Source organism: Mustela erminea, chromosome 21, assembly GCF_009829155.1.
Source record: "Mustela erminea isolate mMusErm1 chromosome 21, mMusErm1.Pri, whole genome shotgun sequence".
Taxonomy (NCBI): Eukaryota; Metazoa; Chordata; class Mammalia; order Carnivora; family Mustelidae; genus Mustela; species Mustela erminea.
In genome coordinates this window covers 6,539,073-6,555,594 of record NC_045634.1, presented here as the reverse complement: position 1 = coordinate 6,555,594, position 16,522 = coordinate 6,539,073, and the positions used below count along the sequence as shown (strand labels likewise).

General features: G+C 55.0%; 2 protein-coding genes across 2 annotated transcripts in view; one reads left to right on the top strand and one right to left on the bottom strand.

The window, feature by feature from the left end:
* The window catches only part of ADGRA2 (adhesion G protein-coupled receptor A2), a 34,375-nt gene extending 26,026 nt beyond the window's left edge, over positions 1–8,349 (top strand). The window contains exons 10-19 of the mRNA XM_032329285.1: positions 423–572; positions 697–858; positions 1,690–1,914; positions 2,098–2,314; positions 2,846–3,054; positions 3,775–3,902; positions 4,170–4,293; positions 4,750–4,895; positions 5,385–5,474; positions 5,700–8,349. Of these exons, the coding sequence (XP_032185176.1) occupies positions 423–572; positions 697–858; positions 1,690–1,914; positions 2,098–2,314; positions 2,846–3,054; positions 3,775–3,902; positions 4,170–4,293; positions 4,750–4,895; positions 5,385–5,474; positions 5,700–6,957 (2,709 nt within the window). The 3' untranslated portion in view covers positions 6,958–8,349. The remainder of the gene's footprint in view (positions 1–422; positions 573–696; positions 859–1,689; positions 1,915–2,097; positions 2,315–2,845; positions 3,055–3,774; positions 3,903–4,169; positions 4,294–4,749; positions 4,896–5,384; positions 5,475–5,699) is intronic.
* Positions 8,350–8,508: 159 nt separating this feature from the next.
* BRF2 (BRF2 RNA polymerase III transcription initiation factor subunit) lies at positions 8,509–15,341 on the bottom strand. The gene is made up of 4 exons (XM_032329288.1): positions 12,183–15,341; positions 11,408–11,467; positions 10,626–10,947; positions 8,509–9,809 (listed from the first exon to the last, which is right to left on the bottom strand). The coding sequence occupies exons 1-4, from the start codon at positions 12,334–12,336 to the stop codon at positions 9,080–9,082; spliced, it is 1,266 nt and encodes a 421-aa protein (XP_032185179.1). The 5' UTR covers positions 12,337–15,341; the 3' UTR covers positions 8,509–9,079.
* Between the last annotated feature and the right edge of the window lie 1,181 nt (positions 15,342–16,522).

Here is a 16,522-nt window from a genome sequence, read left to right as displayed (position 1 = left end):
GCTGGGAAGGGGAGCCCCCTCATGGCTGTGGCCCTGCTGCTCCTCCTTGCTGTGGGCGTGAGCAGTGAGGGGCTCTCAGCTAGCTTTTCTCCTTCGAGGGCATTCAGATCCCTCCAGGGTCACCCCAAGCATCTTTATTCTCAAACACAGCCAGGGCGGCCTGAAGGGGGAAGACAAGGACAGCGTGAGGCTGTCCCATTATCCTTAGGCCGGTGGTGTTAGAAGTGGGCGGCCCTGAGTCCTGATGAGTCCATTCCTTACATGTGCCTCCTGTCTTGATTAGACCCAGCTGGTGGGCCAGATCCTTCTCCCCAGGCGCTGCGGCCCTGAGCATCAGCACAGACAAGGGGGCCCTCTAGGGGCAGTCCTGGGGGAGAAGGAGCAGAACTGGACCATCTCGTTTCTTCCTTCAATCTTCCCAGATGCCCATCAATGCCTCCAACGCGCTGACCCTGGCTCACCAGCTGCGAGTGTACACAGCCGAGGCAGCCAGCTTCTCTGACATGATGGATGTTGTCTATGTGGCTCAGATGATCCAGAAATTTCTGGGTTACGTTGACCAGATCAAAGAGGTGAGATTCAACCTGACTTCTGGGGTCCCTGGAAACCAGTCCCCATTTGCTCAAGCCTCTTGTGCCCCAGCCTCCAGGCCCCAGACCCCACTTCTGCCCTCAGTGACTCTCTGCCCCCTGCCAGCTGGTGGAAGTGATGGTGGACATGGCCAGCAATCTGATGCTGGTGGACGAGCACCTGCTGTGGCTGGCCCAGCGTGAGGACAAGGCCTGCAGTGGCATCGTGGGCGCCCTGGAGCGCATTGGGGGGGCTGCCCTCAGCCCCCACGCCCAGCACATCTCCGTGGTAATGTGGGTCAGCTGGGAGGGAGCTTCTTGGGGAGCCTAGCCCTGGGAGGTAACTTAGAGGCAATTGGGGTCAGCCCTTGCCTGCCAGGAGGGAAATGCTCCTGTCTTCGGGCAGCAAGTCCTCCAAGTATGCACCAGCCATGGGCCCGGCTGGCAAGAATTCTGAGCCTGACCGGTGTGTGGAATCCAATTCAGAGTTGTCCACAGCAGTGCAGAGGGGAGGAAGGGGGCTGATGACAGGGAGGAGTCGTGCAAGACTTCATGGTTGGGAACTGGAGCTGTAACGCTAGCCCAATGGAAATAAAGGGGAGGAAGGGGAAAAGGAGCCCAAGGCATGAGTAAGAGGAGGCTTGGAAGCAGGGCCACAGCCCTGTGATGCAATGAGGCGTCACGGAGACTCCTGCTCCCTAAGAAGAGGGTGACATTGCCTGTGGTGGGCTGTGAACCCATTAACAACTGCCGCAGGGCATCTTGGTCATATAAGATCCCACGCTAGGTACCCTGGGCGGTGTAAGGTTGGACGGGACCCTGCTCTGCAGCTTGGCCAGGGTGGCAGAACTAGTACCTGCTAAGGGGCAAGCAAGGTACAAGCCAGGGTGCGAGGCGAGGAAGGGTCTCAGGAGGGTGCCATGGCCAGGGGCTGGGGAGACCCCACAGCACACGTCACACTGCCAGGCCTTGAGAAGCCAATCAGGACTGAGGTGTAGGGGTGCCCAGCCTGAGTGAATCTGAGTGAATCTGAGAGGGGCTGGGCAGTGGCAGGCAGGAGGCCCAGAGAAAGCTGCTGTATCTCAGATGAGGAGGGGGCTGACAAGCTCCCTGTCCTTAGAACTCAAGGAATGTGGCACTGGAGGCCTATCTCATCAAACCACATGGCTACGTGGGGCTGACCTGCACAGCCTTCCAGAGAAGGGAGGCAGGGGCGCCGGGCATGCGGCCCGGGGGCCCTGGCCAGAACCCCTCACCGGAGCCTGAGCCCCTGGCTGATCAGCAGCTCCGCTTCCGCTGTACCACAGGGAGACCCAGCATTTCTCTGTCGTCTTTCCACATCAAGGTGGGCACTGGGGAACGGCCGAGGGGGTGGTTGAGCTTTGATGCAGGTGCCTGGTGGGGGTGGGTGGGGTGAGTGGAAGCAGATCCAGAAAAGAGGTTCAGGGGAGCGGGGAGGAGAAAACTGGAAGACCTCAGAGTCCTAGGGGTTCCCAGATGTCTCTGAGGAACTCCGATGTCCCCCCAGAACAGCGTGGCCCTGGCCTCCATCCAGCTGCCGCCCAGTCTGTTCTCGTCCCTTCCGGCTGCCCTGGCTCCCCCTGTCCCCCCAGACTGCACCCTGCAACTGCTGGTCTTCCGAAATGGCCGCCTCTTCCGCAGCCACGGCAACACCTCCCGCCCTGGAGCTGCTGGGCCTGGCAAGAGGCGTGGTGTGGCCACCCCTGTCATCTTTGCAGGAACCAGTAAGGGACTGAACTCCCCTGTGCTGCATGGAGTGCTCCCAAGTGTCTGCCTGGGGCCCCTGCCACCTGCCATTCCCTCACCCACAGCGTCCCCTAAGGCCCTGAGGGAGGTGGACGAGGGCAGTGGCTCCTGATCATTTCCCAGGAGGATAAGGGACAGAGACATCCTCTCAAGGAAGGGATTGCTAGAGAAGGACCGTGGAAGACATTGGAATTTATATCCCAGATTTGTCAAATTCCAAAAGGGTTCTCTCTTCACCTTTTTCTCCCTCCCTCTCCCTCAGTATTACCTTCTACCTTTCTCTCCCTGTCCCCAGCCACGGCTCATTTGGCATTTAGAATGGGTCACCTCCCAGTGCTTTTTGATTCATTCCTGGGTCTCCCTGGTACCTCCCAAGCCCAGCCCACACCCTGCCCCACCCACGGGTTTCGTGGGGCTCTGCCGTTGCTGTCTTGCTGTTGCTGTAGGATGAGCCGCCTCACCTCCTCACGGCCTTGTTCTACCTGGGTGGACTTACTTCTCCCCTGCAGGTGGCTGCGGTGTGGGCAACCTGACCGAGCCAGTGGCCATTTCGCTTCGGCATTGGGCTGAGGGGGCTGAGCCTGTGGCAGCTTGGTGGAGCCAGGATGGGCCTGGGGGCCCCGGGGGTTGGAGCTCCGAGGGCTGTCAGCTCCGCTCCAGCCAGCCCAATGTCAGCTCCCTGCACTGCCAGCACCTGGGCAATGTGGCCGTGCTCATGGTGAGTGGGATTGGGGGCGGGAGCTCGAGAGGACAGAGACTGGGGAATTGGAGGGGGGGGATGGGATAGGGGTAAGGGTTGGGGTATTCTGATCACTGGGGCCCCCAGAGAACTACAGAAAGCAGAACAACCTCATCGGGCCTCATGACTGTGGAATTCATGGGCAAATGCCCCTCTGGTCCTCCCCCACACCTTTTCATCTTTCAGGAGCCAGGTCCTGCCTCCATTCATCCCGAGAGATGGATCTGGAACTCCCCAGCCTGATCTTCACATCTGTGCTCTCTGAGACCCAGACTGTTAAAGGGAGGGAAAAATCTGGGAACATTTCTCCTTTCTGGTCACCCTGCTCGCTCACTCCTCTCCAGGTCCCTCTCCCTCCCCACATTTCGCACCCCACTCTCCCAGATCCTGAGCAGGCATGCACCTGGATTATAGACAGAAACCTCCCCCTCTTTCATCATCTCTGGGTTTTAGGCTGAGAGAAGTCCCCAGAGGGGCAAGAGACGAGGGTGGAACTGGCTGGCGGTAGAGGACGAACACTACCTGGCACTGACTTTCCAAGAGTGCGGCCTCAGCACTTAGTGTTTACCCACCTGGTTGGAAGAGGGGCCAAAGCTGACTGAGCTTGAAGAAAAATGGTCTGGGGGACTGGCCAGGACTCCACGAGGTGGCCCCTACCCCTTGCTTCCTAATACTTCCTCTTTCCTGCTCTTTTTCCAGGAGCTGAGTGCCTTCCCCAGGGCAGTGGGGGGCTCTGGGGCAGGGCTGCATCCCGTCGTGTACCCCTGCACGGCCCTGCTTCTGCTCTGCCTCTTTTCCACCATCATCACCTACATCCTCAACCACAGGTGGGAGCTCCTGAAGGAAGGGAAGATGCGGAGGGGAGGCTGTGGGTCTGAGTACTGGCCAGTGTCCCTTCCCCAAGTGGGTCTCCGTGATGTTTGCAGGCTCTTTCGAAGGGTTAAGCCCTCCCTGCCCTCGGGCCTTGATCACATTCACAAACGTGCATGCACACAGATATCTGCTTTCCCCCTTTGCTCTCCCAATGGCCTTGAGACCACATGGGCCCGACCTTGGGTGGGTGGCCCATTAATTAAAGACTGTTTCTGGGGCAGCTCCATCCATGTGTCCCGGAAGGGCTGGCACATGCTGCTGAACCTGTGCTTCCACATGGCCATGACCTCCGCCGTCTTTGCAGGAGGCATCACACTCACCAACTACCACATGGTCTGCCAGGCAGTAAGCAGAAGGGGCTAGGGTGGGGGTGGGGAGCGCTCCAAGATGAGTGATGGCACAGAGTTGGGAGGTGCAGGGGGAAAAATGACGGCTCATGTGATAGGCCCCAGCTCCACTGTTGTGTTCAGCCTTGCTGGGGGTGGGAGTCATGGGTATAGGGGTGGTAAGAAGTAGAGAAACTAGGAGACGGGTCTTCAAAGTGGAGGGCGGGGATCTGCAGTGGAGGAGAGGTCAGGAACAAGGCCGACTCCAACAGCAGGGTTGTGAAAAGTCTCCCCAGTGGAAGAGGAGCATGGGGTGGAAGGAGGGTGACAGCAGGGGCAGAACCTTTGCAGGGTCCGGGTAGAGCTGGGGGCGGGACTGTGGGAGGAGTGGGAGAATAATCCTGGGGACTGGGGCTCTGGGGTGGCTTCAGCAGTAGCAGCCTGGTCCCCCAGCCTCTGTGGCTTGACCCTGCAGGTGGGCATCACTCTGCACTACTCTTCATTGTCCACACTGCTCTGGATGGGCGTGAAGGCCCGTGTCCTCCACAAGGAGCTCACCTGGAGAGCGCCCCCTCCACAAGAAGGGGACTTGGCTCCACCCGCGCCCCGCCCCATGCTCCGGTACTTGCCTCCAGCTGTCAGCTTTGCAAGGGTGAAGGGCTCCGAGGCCAGGCCAGGGGAAGGACAGCACCATCTGTTTTCCCAGGCTGGAGGCAGGGCGGGTCCAAGGTCCTGGGTGAGCACTCTCCAAAGAGAAAAGAGGCAAAGCCTTGGGTGGTGCCAGGTTGCCCAGGGCCACGGGAGTGGGTGTGTCCTTAGAGCTTTTCAGGGATGACAACAAGGCCAGGGCCCTGGGCCCTGGGATCCTGCGAACCACAGTGGCACCCTGACTTCTGTACTGTTTCGGGTGAGAGAGCAGTTCTGGCCTCTGTCCCTTGCAACAGTCATGGTCAAGTCCCCTGGGAACCTACAGAGCCCGCAACAAATTCTGAGAGGATTTAAAGGGGAAAGAGGATGGGACAGAGACCCGAAGTCAAGGTTTCTGAGCATCTGGTTCCAACTCCCTTGGTTCCCCACCATCTCTGACCCCCAAACCCCATTCCTGTCCAGGTTCTATCTGATCGCCGGAGGCATCCCACTCATTATCTGTGGCATCACAGCTGCGGTCAACATCCACAACTACCGGGACCACAGCCCCTAGTGAGCGCCATGGCCTGCCTGCCCCAAACCCATCTGTCCCAACACCAGATGCCCTCTACTCCACGGCAGGGGCACCTGCAGGCCCACCCAGCCAGTGACCCAACCCAAACCCATGCATGTTGCCTAAGCCAGTCTCTGCCTTGCCACTCACCACATCCTATCTCCCCAGCCACCCAGCCACCTCAGACATGCCCCTCCTCACCCACTGCCTGTGTCTCTCTTCAGCTGCTGGCTGGTGTGGCGTCCAAGCCTAGGAGCCTTCTACATCCCGGTGGCTTTGATTCTGCTGATCACCTGGATCTATTTCCTGTGTGCAGGACTGCGCTTAAGGGGTCCTCTGGCACAGAGCCCAAAGGGGGGCACCAGCAGGGTGTCCCTGGAGACAGGGGAGGAACTGAGGGGTTCCACCAGGCTTAGGAGCAGCGGCCCCCTCCTGAATGACTCAGGTTCCCTTCTGGCAACTGGGAGCGCTGGGGTGGTGACACCCGGGCCCCCAGAGGATGGTGATGGCCTCTATTCTCCGGGCGTCCAACTGGGGGCGCTGGTGACCACTCATTTCCTGTACCTGGCCATGTGGGCCTGTGGGGCTCTGGCTGTGTCCCAGCGCTGGCTGCCCCGGGTGGTGTGCAGCTGCTTGTATGGGGCGGCGGCCTCCGCCCTGGGACTCTTTGTCTTCACCCATCATTGTGCCAGGCGCCGGGACGTTAGGGCCTCCTGGCGAGCCTGCTGCCCCCAGGCCTCAGCCTCCCGCGCCTCACCCCGGGCTGTGCCCGCCGCCCCAGAGGACGGTTCCCCCGTATTCGGAGAGGGCCCCGCCTCCCTCAAGTCCTCCCCGAGTGGCAGCAGCGGCCACGCGCCGTCCCTGGGCCCCTGCAAGCTCACCAACCTGCAGCTAGCCCAGAGTCAGGTGTGCGAGGTGGGGGTGGTGGCCCGCGGGGAAGGGGAACCGGAGCCCATGGGCTCTCGGGGCAGCCTCGCTCCCCGCCACCCCAACAACTTGCACCATGGGCGCCGAGCGCACAAGAGTCGGGCCAAGGGGCACCGCGCGGGGGAGGCCGGCGCCAAGAACCGGCTCAAGGTGCTGCGCGGGGGAGCGGCGGCCGGGGCGCCTGAGCTGCTGTCCAGTGAGAGCGGCAGCCTGCACAACAGCCCGTCTGACAGCTACCCGGGCAGCAGCCGCAACAGCCCGGGCCTTCAGCTCGAGGGCGAGCCCATGCTCACGCCGTCGGAGGGCAGCGACACGAGCGCAGCACCGCTTCCCGAGGCCGGCCGGTCGGGCCAGCGCCGCAGCTCCAGTCGCGACAACCTCAAGGGCGGCGGGGCCAGCGCGGAGCGGGAGGGCAAGCGGCGCTCATACCCGCTCAACGCCGCCAGCCTCAACGGCGCACCCAAGGGGGCCAAGTACGACGACCTCGGCGGGGCGGACACGGCGGTCAGCGCCTGCATGAAGACGGGTCTCTGGAAGAGCGAGACCACTGTCTAGGGCAGGGGTGGCTATGCTGCAGAACACGCCGGCTTCTCGGGGACCCTCAAAGACGTCCAGCGGTAGGTCAGCAGATTTGAGGGAGAGGTGCCCAGGGCTTCCTCCGGCCACACTGGCTTTAGTCCCGGAAGCTGGGGAAAAGGACAGGCCAAAGGCCTGCCACTGCCAAGAGGGCCGTCCCTCTGGGCTAGCAACAATCCCAGGACCGCCAGCAGGATACACACCTTCCCAGCCGAGGCTAGTTTGGGCAGTAGACTGTGCCGTCCAGGGTAGTGGGGGAAGGTCCTGTCCACCGGGGAGGTGGGCACAGGCACCTTCGGTACTCCCCACATCTCATCCCCCCTGCCTCGCTGGTGGCCGTCCCTATCAGGGAAACACAGACGGGAGCTCGAGAACCATGTTCTCTCCTCACTGCCCTCTACAGTCAGCCATCTGTGCCTAGGTCCTAGGGCCTCTCCCCAATCCAGCTTCCAGGGCAAGGAGGGGGCCAGTCTAGCAGATATGCCAGGCGGCCAGGAGCATAGGTGCTACTTTTACGATAAACTATGCAAGAGAAGGTGGAACAGTGTGAAAGGCAACCCTGGAGATGGTGTTCTAGGGAAAGGATGCACAGTCAGGGACACAGGAGTGGTATACAAAACACAGGGCAGGGCTTAAGAGGTGGTGCTTTAGGACAAAGCCGAGGCCCTGTTCCTGAGCTGCTGACTCCTCCAGACACCCAGGAGAGATCAGAGGCAACTGGAGAGCAGTGCTTAGATTTCGAGCCCCATGCAGTCCTGGCCTAAACCTGGCCCTGTAAACAGTGCTCTGAAGAGAGGCACCACAAGGCCGCAGGTGGTGCTAAAGGAGCACTTCACTGCTCAATGGCAAGCCCCATAGCCTCAGTCTCCCCCTGCCAACACTGAGGGACTGTGGAAGAGCATTTCCCTGCCTCCATGAGGCCATATGCAAGAACCATTCCAAAAATCTGATCTCTCGCTCCTTATTAGGGAGAAACCTCCCAAACATTGAACTGCCTTCCTGCCTCACAGAAGCCCAAGCTGAATCCCCTAGGGCAGCAGGTAGGATCTCTGAAGCTCATGTGGGGCCTGTGCCTTCACTACTTTTTTCAACACCAGCACCCATATTTCCCGCAACCTAAAAAGCAATCACCAGCCTTACTACAGGACCCAATGAAATATGGAGGGAAAGCTGAGCCTGGTGAAGAGGAACAGGAAAACCAGACCTGGTCCAGGTCCCCTCTTGGTGTCCACATCCCCACAGTCTAATCACCAAGGCAAAAGACAAAAGGGAGGGGAGAAAAGTCACACACCTTGGGGATGAATCCTGTTATTTATGCTTGCTGCACAGACAATATTAGACCAAAAAAAAAAAAAAGGCAAAAAAAAAAAGCTTCGTATTATTCTTCCACATACGCTGGCTGCTGTTTACGTACCATGCCAATGCCTTAGCACTGGAGAGCTTTTTGCAATACGCTGGGGAAAGGGAGGGAGGGGATGAAAAGTGCCAAAGAAAACCTGTTTTTAAGAGCTCGGGTTTTATACAATAGAATGTTTTCTAGCAGATGCCTCTTGTTTTAATATATTAAAATTTTGCAAAGCCCTTTGAGCTATGTAACTTTAGTCCACCCATGGTCCTTTTGTTATGAGGTACAGGATTTTATGACCACGTACACAAGAACTCCCCCCGTGCCTGTAGATGGACACAGGGCCCAGAGTTGCCCAGTTCCCGTCCTCTGAGGGCTGATGCCATTTCAAATGCCAACACTGCCATACCAGTGGGGAGGGCCGCAGTGCAGCCGATCCAGATCAGGAGGCGGCCTGACATCCTGCAACCTGTCCAGGAAGAGAGCCATCCCTCACAGTATGAATGTGTGTGCCTTCCCCTTTGGGACCATCCCTCTCAGGGACGGATTCTCTCCAACCCAGTTGTTCCTGCATCGCTCCCAACTTCTACTGCAGGACCCAGGTTCCAATTAACTGCAGAGTCCCTTAGTTCCTTTAAACAAGAGAAAAAAGAAAAAACCAACCACCTCAGGATTTGTGTACACTCACTCCCTGGGTCGCACAGGCCCGTGGTCAAGCTGCTGCCACAGTGGTGGGAGCGTTCCCTCGGATGCACATCAGGGAGGGTTAGGGACCCCTGTGGCAGCCTGTCTGGCAGCTTGAGCTTTTTGAAAGTCCCTCATTTCCTGAGGGGTACGCAAATACTGCTCTATTTCACTATCAGAAATGTCCTCATCGCCGGTGACCGTGGAGATAGGGGGTGGGGGACAGATCCGCTTCGGGGGCTTCAACATGCAAGGCGGGAGGAGAAGGGCAGGGCTGGCTGGCCGCTTGCCCTCGGGCCCATCTGAGGAACTACTCGCTGCCTCTGCTTTTCCCCGCCCCGGCCCCAGATCCTGTCCCTGCAGCTCCTTCCCCTCGCCTTCCAGCTCTGCCGTTCCGTCTCGAAAGGCCTTGCGGACCAACGTGTGGCGGTGCTGCAGGAGGTCGCCGATGTGCTTCACCACAGACCGCTTGTCGAGCCTCAGCACCTGCAGCCAGGCCAGCTGCTCGGCCATCCGCAGCAGCACAGCCAGCAGCTCCTGCAGGCGGGAGGAAGCAGGACAGGGCAGGTCCACGTTCGCCAATTTACAAAACCGGGCGAGGGAACACCTCAGACGCTCTGAAGGCTGCAGCGACTGCCAAGCCAGGAAGGTAGCCGCAGTGATGACGGGCAAGGGATGCCTCCCGGTCACCAGCCAGGTCTCATCTGCCAGCTCCACCAACTGCAGTGTTCGAGAGAGCATCTTCTCTTTGTCTTCCACGTATTTGGCTGGCACGGATGGGGAAGCTTGGAACAGTTTGAAGCTGAAAGAACCAAAATAAGAGTCTGCTCTCCATGCCTATAGGGGAGGGGGCTGCTCGGCCAAAGGGAGGAAAAGCAGTCCCCTCGTGATGGACAAGCTATTCTCTCCTCCTGGAATACTCAAGCTCGCGGGGCAGAGACTTTCTCCAGGTGCAGAGAGAAGACAGGCGGAGCCTCCTGCTTGTACAGTGAAGGGCAGGAGAACCCTCAGGAGGCTCACGGTGGTTAGCATCCCTGTCAGCCACATTCTGCTTTCCAACTGTTCTTTCATCTCCTCCGTACCCTCTTATGTGCACTTATGGTTAGAAAAAATGGGCCCAGAGTCACCCAGCTAGGAAGTAACCCAGCAAACCCAACACCACTGGTCACTGAGAGCCTTTGCTTTCTCCCCTATTAGTCGGGAAAAAAGAAAAGAACACAGCTACTTAGGAAACAAAGCCTCAGCTTCTGCCTCCTGCCCCATCACTAACTTCCTTTCCCTGCCTTCACAGATGATCCTGCCAAGGCAGGGCTCTGGCATACAGTCAGGCAGGTCATGCACAACACAAGAGGCGCAAAGTTCAGCAGCCCCGGGCCGAGGCTGACACCTACTTTGCCTACAGCATTAGGCTGCAGTAAGGGCAAAGGGATTTGGAAATGACAGCAGTTTAGAACTGTAAAATGGGCTTAACCTTATTAGTACGAGGCACGGGGGAGGGAGAATAGGTTTTCTTCTCAAATCCCTTTAGAGGGGCTTTGGTGAAAAGGAGACAGCCACAGGTCAAAGGATTCAGATCTAAGGAGCCATCCGATCCCAGGGTCTCCCAGCGGGTAGGTACCTGCTACAGTAAGTCTTCACCAGGTCTGCCAAGCACAGAGACGGCACATCCAGCCCCAGGAGCTTCACTATCTGCATGTAGGTGCCAGAAAACACATCCAGATCTGCATACAACAGGGCGCAGATGGTTCCCATGGTGAGGGGCCAGTTATGCTGCCGGCAGGTGATCAAGACACAGCACCCAACCAGCACCTCCTTCTTTTGCAGCCTGGCGGCGCGGATGCCAGGGTGCCGGTAGGCCTGCTGGTAGTAGGCAACCGCTGTGTCCTCAAATGTCGATGGCAACTGCAGAACTCGGCAGAGGTCTCTCACGCGACGGAGACCTAAGAAAGCCAACAGCAGGACTCAAAAGAGGTTGAAGGTGCTACTGTGCAGCTCCTAGCAATTTTTGCTAAACTGGTCTCCGACACCAGACACACAAATAATGTACCTTTCTACAATGACCATGGTGACACTTGGTGAGGTCATTCTAAAGACACAAAGAAATTCGTGGAAAAAGTCACATTTCAACCCACCATTCTTCAGGGGCTGGCATGATTCAGAGCCAGGCCAAAGTATGATCTGGAATGCGTGGCTCGACCTCTAACACAGCCCTGACAAACCCAAACTGGATACTGAATCAGAACTGTATACCCTCTTAAACCACCTCCATGCTTTATCTCTAATTACCAATCTCTTCTACTCCACCTTACACAGTAATGCCGAACACAGGAAAAGCAAGAGGGTAGGCTGGACCATCAGGAGAATTTTAAGGTCACCGTATCACAAAAGGTCGATTCTCACCTCGTTGTTGGCTGCGACTAACTTGTTCATTTTCCCCTGTGCTTCGGGAATAGGTTACTTCTGTAAGATAATGGACAACAAACAGCTTGTTTAGCCTTTATTCACCAGATCCCTGGCCTCACACCACACAAAACCGGGGAGAATTCATATCCTTAGGCTCTGCTCCCTGTCACACAGAAGGTACCCCTGTTTGCACGCTCAAAGTCTATCCGGTTTTTATGTCCACAGCAGTATCAAATACAGAGACTGAGAAGGCTGAGAACGCACTACAGTGGCTCCGAGTGTTCCAAGTTTTTTGCCCTCCCTCCTGCATCTCCAATCCAGGTAATTTTCCTGACTGCTGATTTTGAGGGCCGCAGTGGCCAGGAACTCAGAACGCAAAGAAAAAAAAAAAAAAAAACCGATATTTTTGCCAATTAGTGCTAAAGACTACTTGAAGGTAATAATTTGTCCGTATCTGTAAAGAACTGACCCACCATCCTTCCATCACACCCAGACTAGGTAAACTGAGTGGAACTCTGTTTCTCTGATTCATTTGGTCAACGTTTATTATACCTTCTCTCTCTCTCTCCAGAGAGACAGATGCCAGATACCGTACGAGGGGCTGGAAAAGCAGAGGAAGGGCAGTCCCCGACCTCCGGCAGCTTCCTCGGTTACTTTCTCCCGCAGTACAGCGAACACGGGACGAGGGCGCGGGAGGAGTCAGAGCACTCCGCCGTCCGTCTCTCCCCACCCCAGGTTATACCCGCGGCCCTGGAAAGGCCGGCACAGATACCTCGGAGGTTGCCTTCGTCGCTGAAGGTGGTAGTAAGGACCCCCTCGGTGACCACGCAGCCACAGTCTGAGCATACCAGCTGGCTCTGCGAATAGTGCGCGTCTTCCACGAGCTCCGTGGACCCGCAATCCGGACAGCGGCCTCCGCCCGGCATCTCACACCCCAGAGCCGCGGAAGCTTTCGGGTATCCACTCCTACGTCCACAGCAGCAACAGCGGAGAAGCGAGAGCCAGCACGGGAGCTTTCTAAGCGCTGCACCCTTCTCTTCCGGTCAGAGCAACCGCCGTGCGCGTAGGTAGTTCTGTCCGCCGGCGGCGCCTCACTCCGGTCCGTTTCTCTGCGGGCTCGGGTAGAAACGCGAGCCAGGAACAGAGGTTCCTCCTGTGCACTCCGTATTCGCGTTCCCCAGTACCTGCGGTCAGTTTGCAGGTTGAATTTGAGTGAAACTTCTGCCTACGTGGACACACTACACAGGAAAATGTTCCCGTTTCCATACAACTCTCCTTTCTGAAACGCTAGGGAAGTCCTAGAATTCTCCATTTCTTTTTGGTAACAAATGTTGATTTTGGCCATAGTACAAAGTTTGCCTAAAAGGAAGAATACTGCCGTGAGAGAACAGGAAATTGCGCTCCACTCTGCAGAGCGGCTTTCCCAGCCAAGTTCTTTCCTCTCCTTCAGTCTGTTTCTCTCTACTGTAGAATGAGGGAGTTGAATTGAAAAATACAGAGTGGCAAACACAAATGCTATCAGAGACTAGCAAAGGGAGTTGGGAGCGAAGGAATATGGGGGTGGTGAGGCTTTGGGCAAACTGGAGGCTTCGGGCAGATTTATACGCTTTTAAAACCTGAGCTTTAAGGTACTCCAAAATTCCGGCTCCAAAGTTCCTAACTTGGTACAAGTATAGGTCAAAGAATGCTGAGCAAAATTGTGCCTCCAGTGATGCTATCACAGAAACCAAGCTTACACATTTAAAATTCTGTTATATTTATAAATTAGAAGTCACCAAAACAGAGTATTTCTAATTAATCCTAATTGCACTCATAAAGAATAAGGATTTAATGCTTGAAAGTTTTAGAATCAGCTATGTCTGAAAAACAAGAACATTGAGTTAAATGACAGGTACCACCAGAGGCTTGTCCCTTATGACTCCAAGGAAGCAGACGGGAGTCAGCACAGCAAGTGCCTAAAGTGTGTGTGTGGAGAATTTGTTTCTCAGGCTGACAGCTAGGAATTTCAGGTAGGCTCCTGGCATTACCAGATTTTAGGAATTGTTGTGGGCTTAATTTCAACTTATACTGGGGGTTGAGGAATGGAAAGGTTAGATCGGCACAGAAAATATGTGGACGGCTCTGTGCAGAATGAATTGAGGAACAAGGATGTTTTGTCAGACCTTAACAAACTGGGATACTCCTTTGAGGAATAAGATACAGGTTACGGCTGCCTTCCTTCGAAGACTAATAAACTGTGCATTCCAGAGCTGAAAACTTTTCCAAAATAAAAAATGGAGCTTATTAGTCTGAAGAGACAGGGGCACAATGACGATGTACCCAGAGGGTCCTCAGAAGATTTGAGCCTCAAAAAGAAAGGGATCTGATCAAACTAAGCTGTAGGTTCTTTTGAAAGAGCTATAATCAGTAGTCAGGTACACAGGATTCCCTGTATGCCTAGCAGGACTGAGTTCCCTGGACCATAGTCATATCATATCATACAGAACAGCATCAGACTCTCATTCCCACTGTGGTGGGGAACAAGGGTGTTTCTGACACAAAGATTGCACTTTATCTATAATCGAAGCATCAACTTTCTCTGCTTCAGATGTCACTTATCTTTAGTATAAATTGAGAAGGAGGTGCTGTGCCTTACAAGGAATGTCCATTCAACACAAGCCCCTGGTTCACAGTTCCTCCCCTCTGCTCATAGCTATTCCACAAACCTCCCCTGCTTTGCTACTGCTCAACAGAATTTCCTACACCTCCGACTTCAGTGGGCCTGCAGGATGCTGTTAGTTGACCTGTGAACACAGGTCACAGCAGCGAAATTTCCATTTTCTCATTTTCCACACCAGTATCACGAGACTGTTAATGCACCTTGCTGAAGGGTTGAGGAACTTAAGGTGATCATAATAGAAATGAACAATATTTTTGTAAAATGGGAAATTTTGTAAGACTCTCCTTACAGCTCAAGAGGAAAGCATTAAAAGAGAAAACAAGCAAAAACAAACAAACAAATAAACCAAAGTACCTTCAAAGCCTGCCAGCCCCTTCTTTTCCAGTTTTTCCTTGATATCCAGACCTAAAGACGCCACCTCATCCCCAAGAGAATTCTTAGGACATAAAACCTCTTCTCCCTTCTAGAGAAATCCCACCTACTACACAGGACTTGATCATGCTGGAGCATTCATCCCCTCCCCAAAACCAAGGGCCACAGTAAGCCCCAACAGTCTGTACCCTTACATCTGAATTCCTCACTCTAGCCCCGCACCACAAGGGAGATCAGCACAATAGCTTTGGGTAGGCACTGGCATTCCAAGTCTCCTTTCTTCTAGACTCGCCCACTAGAGTGAGGGATGTGATAAGGATTTACTTCTGGTGTCCAGCAAATAAACACTGAGACACACTTGCATGCTTGTGTGTGCACATACACACCCATCAAAGACATCCGTTAGTTTTTGACAACACCATTGACATCCTGGTTAGGGTGGAGAAATACGTCTCCAAAAGCAGCATAATTGCATTCGGAGTGCTTCTTCACATTATCATACAGAACGACATCAGACTCTCATCCTCATTTTTGTGCTGATCTTGACCTAACTGCGTTTAAAAAAAAAAAAAAAAGTGGGATTTAATTAGAATCCTCTACCCTTGATAGAAGCCTTAGAACTCTGCTCTCTCCAACATTACTCATTTTAAAGTGGAAGAGCGGTTTTATGATCCTCCAACCAGCACCTCTAAGGGGTGGAGAGGAGTGATTCTCTTTTCCAGTCACAAGTATGTGATATCCTAAGCAAGCCTGGCTGTCGGATGCAAACAGCCTGGGTGGTAGGCAGGACTCAGGCCAGAAGATGGCGCACTCTATTAAGACTTGTATCGAGGGGAAACTGGCTGGCTCAGTCGAACCTGGCAGGCTCAGTCCTAGAATATGTGACTCTTGATTTGGGGTTTTGAGTTGGGACCCCATGTTGGGGGTGGGGGTAGATTGTACTTAAATTAAAAAAAAAAAAAAAAGACTTTTGCATCTGGGGACACATCCTTGGTGCCCTTCCTGCCGCTAGACTCTTCTAAGAGTTTCCATTGTTCGGTGAGTGATGATCTGTTTACCAAATGTTCCTCAAACCCCTCTGCCCCATGCTACACCCCACAGCTTGTGGAGCTGGAATCATGCTTCTTGTCTCTATCTTCAGTGCCCACTTGGTGGCTGGGACGCAGGCTTTTGGAATGCTGCGTGCCCAGAATGTGGGGGATTTGAGTAGAAGGCTCCTGGGGAGGGGAGACTGTTGGAAAGGCTGCCCCAGCCATGGTCCAGATGTGAAATACTGACCGTAAGGCCACGGTTCTTTCTAGAGAAGTAGAGGAAGAAAGGTTTTCTGAGGGACAAGGAAGGCACTGACAGTGTGGGACAGAAGGAAGCTCTCACCAGTCCGCCTTCAGTCAGATGTGTGTATTCTAGCTAGTTGTTTGTCCGTCTGGCTCTCCCTTTGCTTGAGAGTCTTTGTGGGAATGCTGTGGCTCTCTTGACCCCCGTGTCCAGGGAGCCCCTCCTACAGGGAGGGCTGGCACTCAGCAAAGAGCTAGTCAACTCCTGGGGATATCTGTCCCCAGTGGGCCTGTTGTCAGGAGCAACAGACTAAATTTCTCAGAGGTAAGATGATTCTAATTTAAAATAAGTAACTGGAGAGAGTTGGGCCACCTCTGGTCTTTAATCTGGCCTCACCCCTGGGCTCCTCCCAGCTCAGTTGACTGAAACATTGTCTGTCACTCTAAACCAGTTTCTCTCTGAGCACAAGGGCACTCTCTCTTGGTCACACGAAGCCCGGCCCAGCTCAGGCGGTGCAGTCCTTCTGACCGGATCTCCTCCCCATCACATAAGCTCTTTGGTGCATACTCCTCCTTCTCCACCACTCATGGTGAGACTGCCATGACACAGAGACCTGAGTCCCGGCACCCGCTAGCTTCCCTTGCTCCTATACGCTTCCCCCATTTGCACTGTTTATTGCATCCCCACTACCCACTTCGCCTTTCCCGGGCTGAGGATTCATGTGTTCAATTTCTTGAGCTCCTAGGAACAAAGGCATCTGAGAACTCTAAGAAGGTGATCACTGGCCCCCACTCGCTGCCCAGACT

Excerpts from the sequence above, each read along its gene's own strand:
- BRF2 (XM_032329288.1), bottom strand. The coding sequence starts at position 12,336 with ATGCCGGGCGGAGGCCGCTGTCCGGATTGCGGGTCCACGGAGCTCGTG. Across the intron at positions 11,468-12,182 it reads CGACGAAGGCAACCTCCGAG|AAGTAACCTATTCCCGAAGC; the intron begins GTATCTGTGCCG and ends ATTATCTTACAG. Across the intron at positions 9,810-10,625 it reads GTGAAGACTTACTGTAGCAG|CTTCAAACTGTTCCAAGCTT; the intron begins GTACCTACCCGC and ends TGGTTCTTTCAG.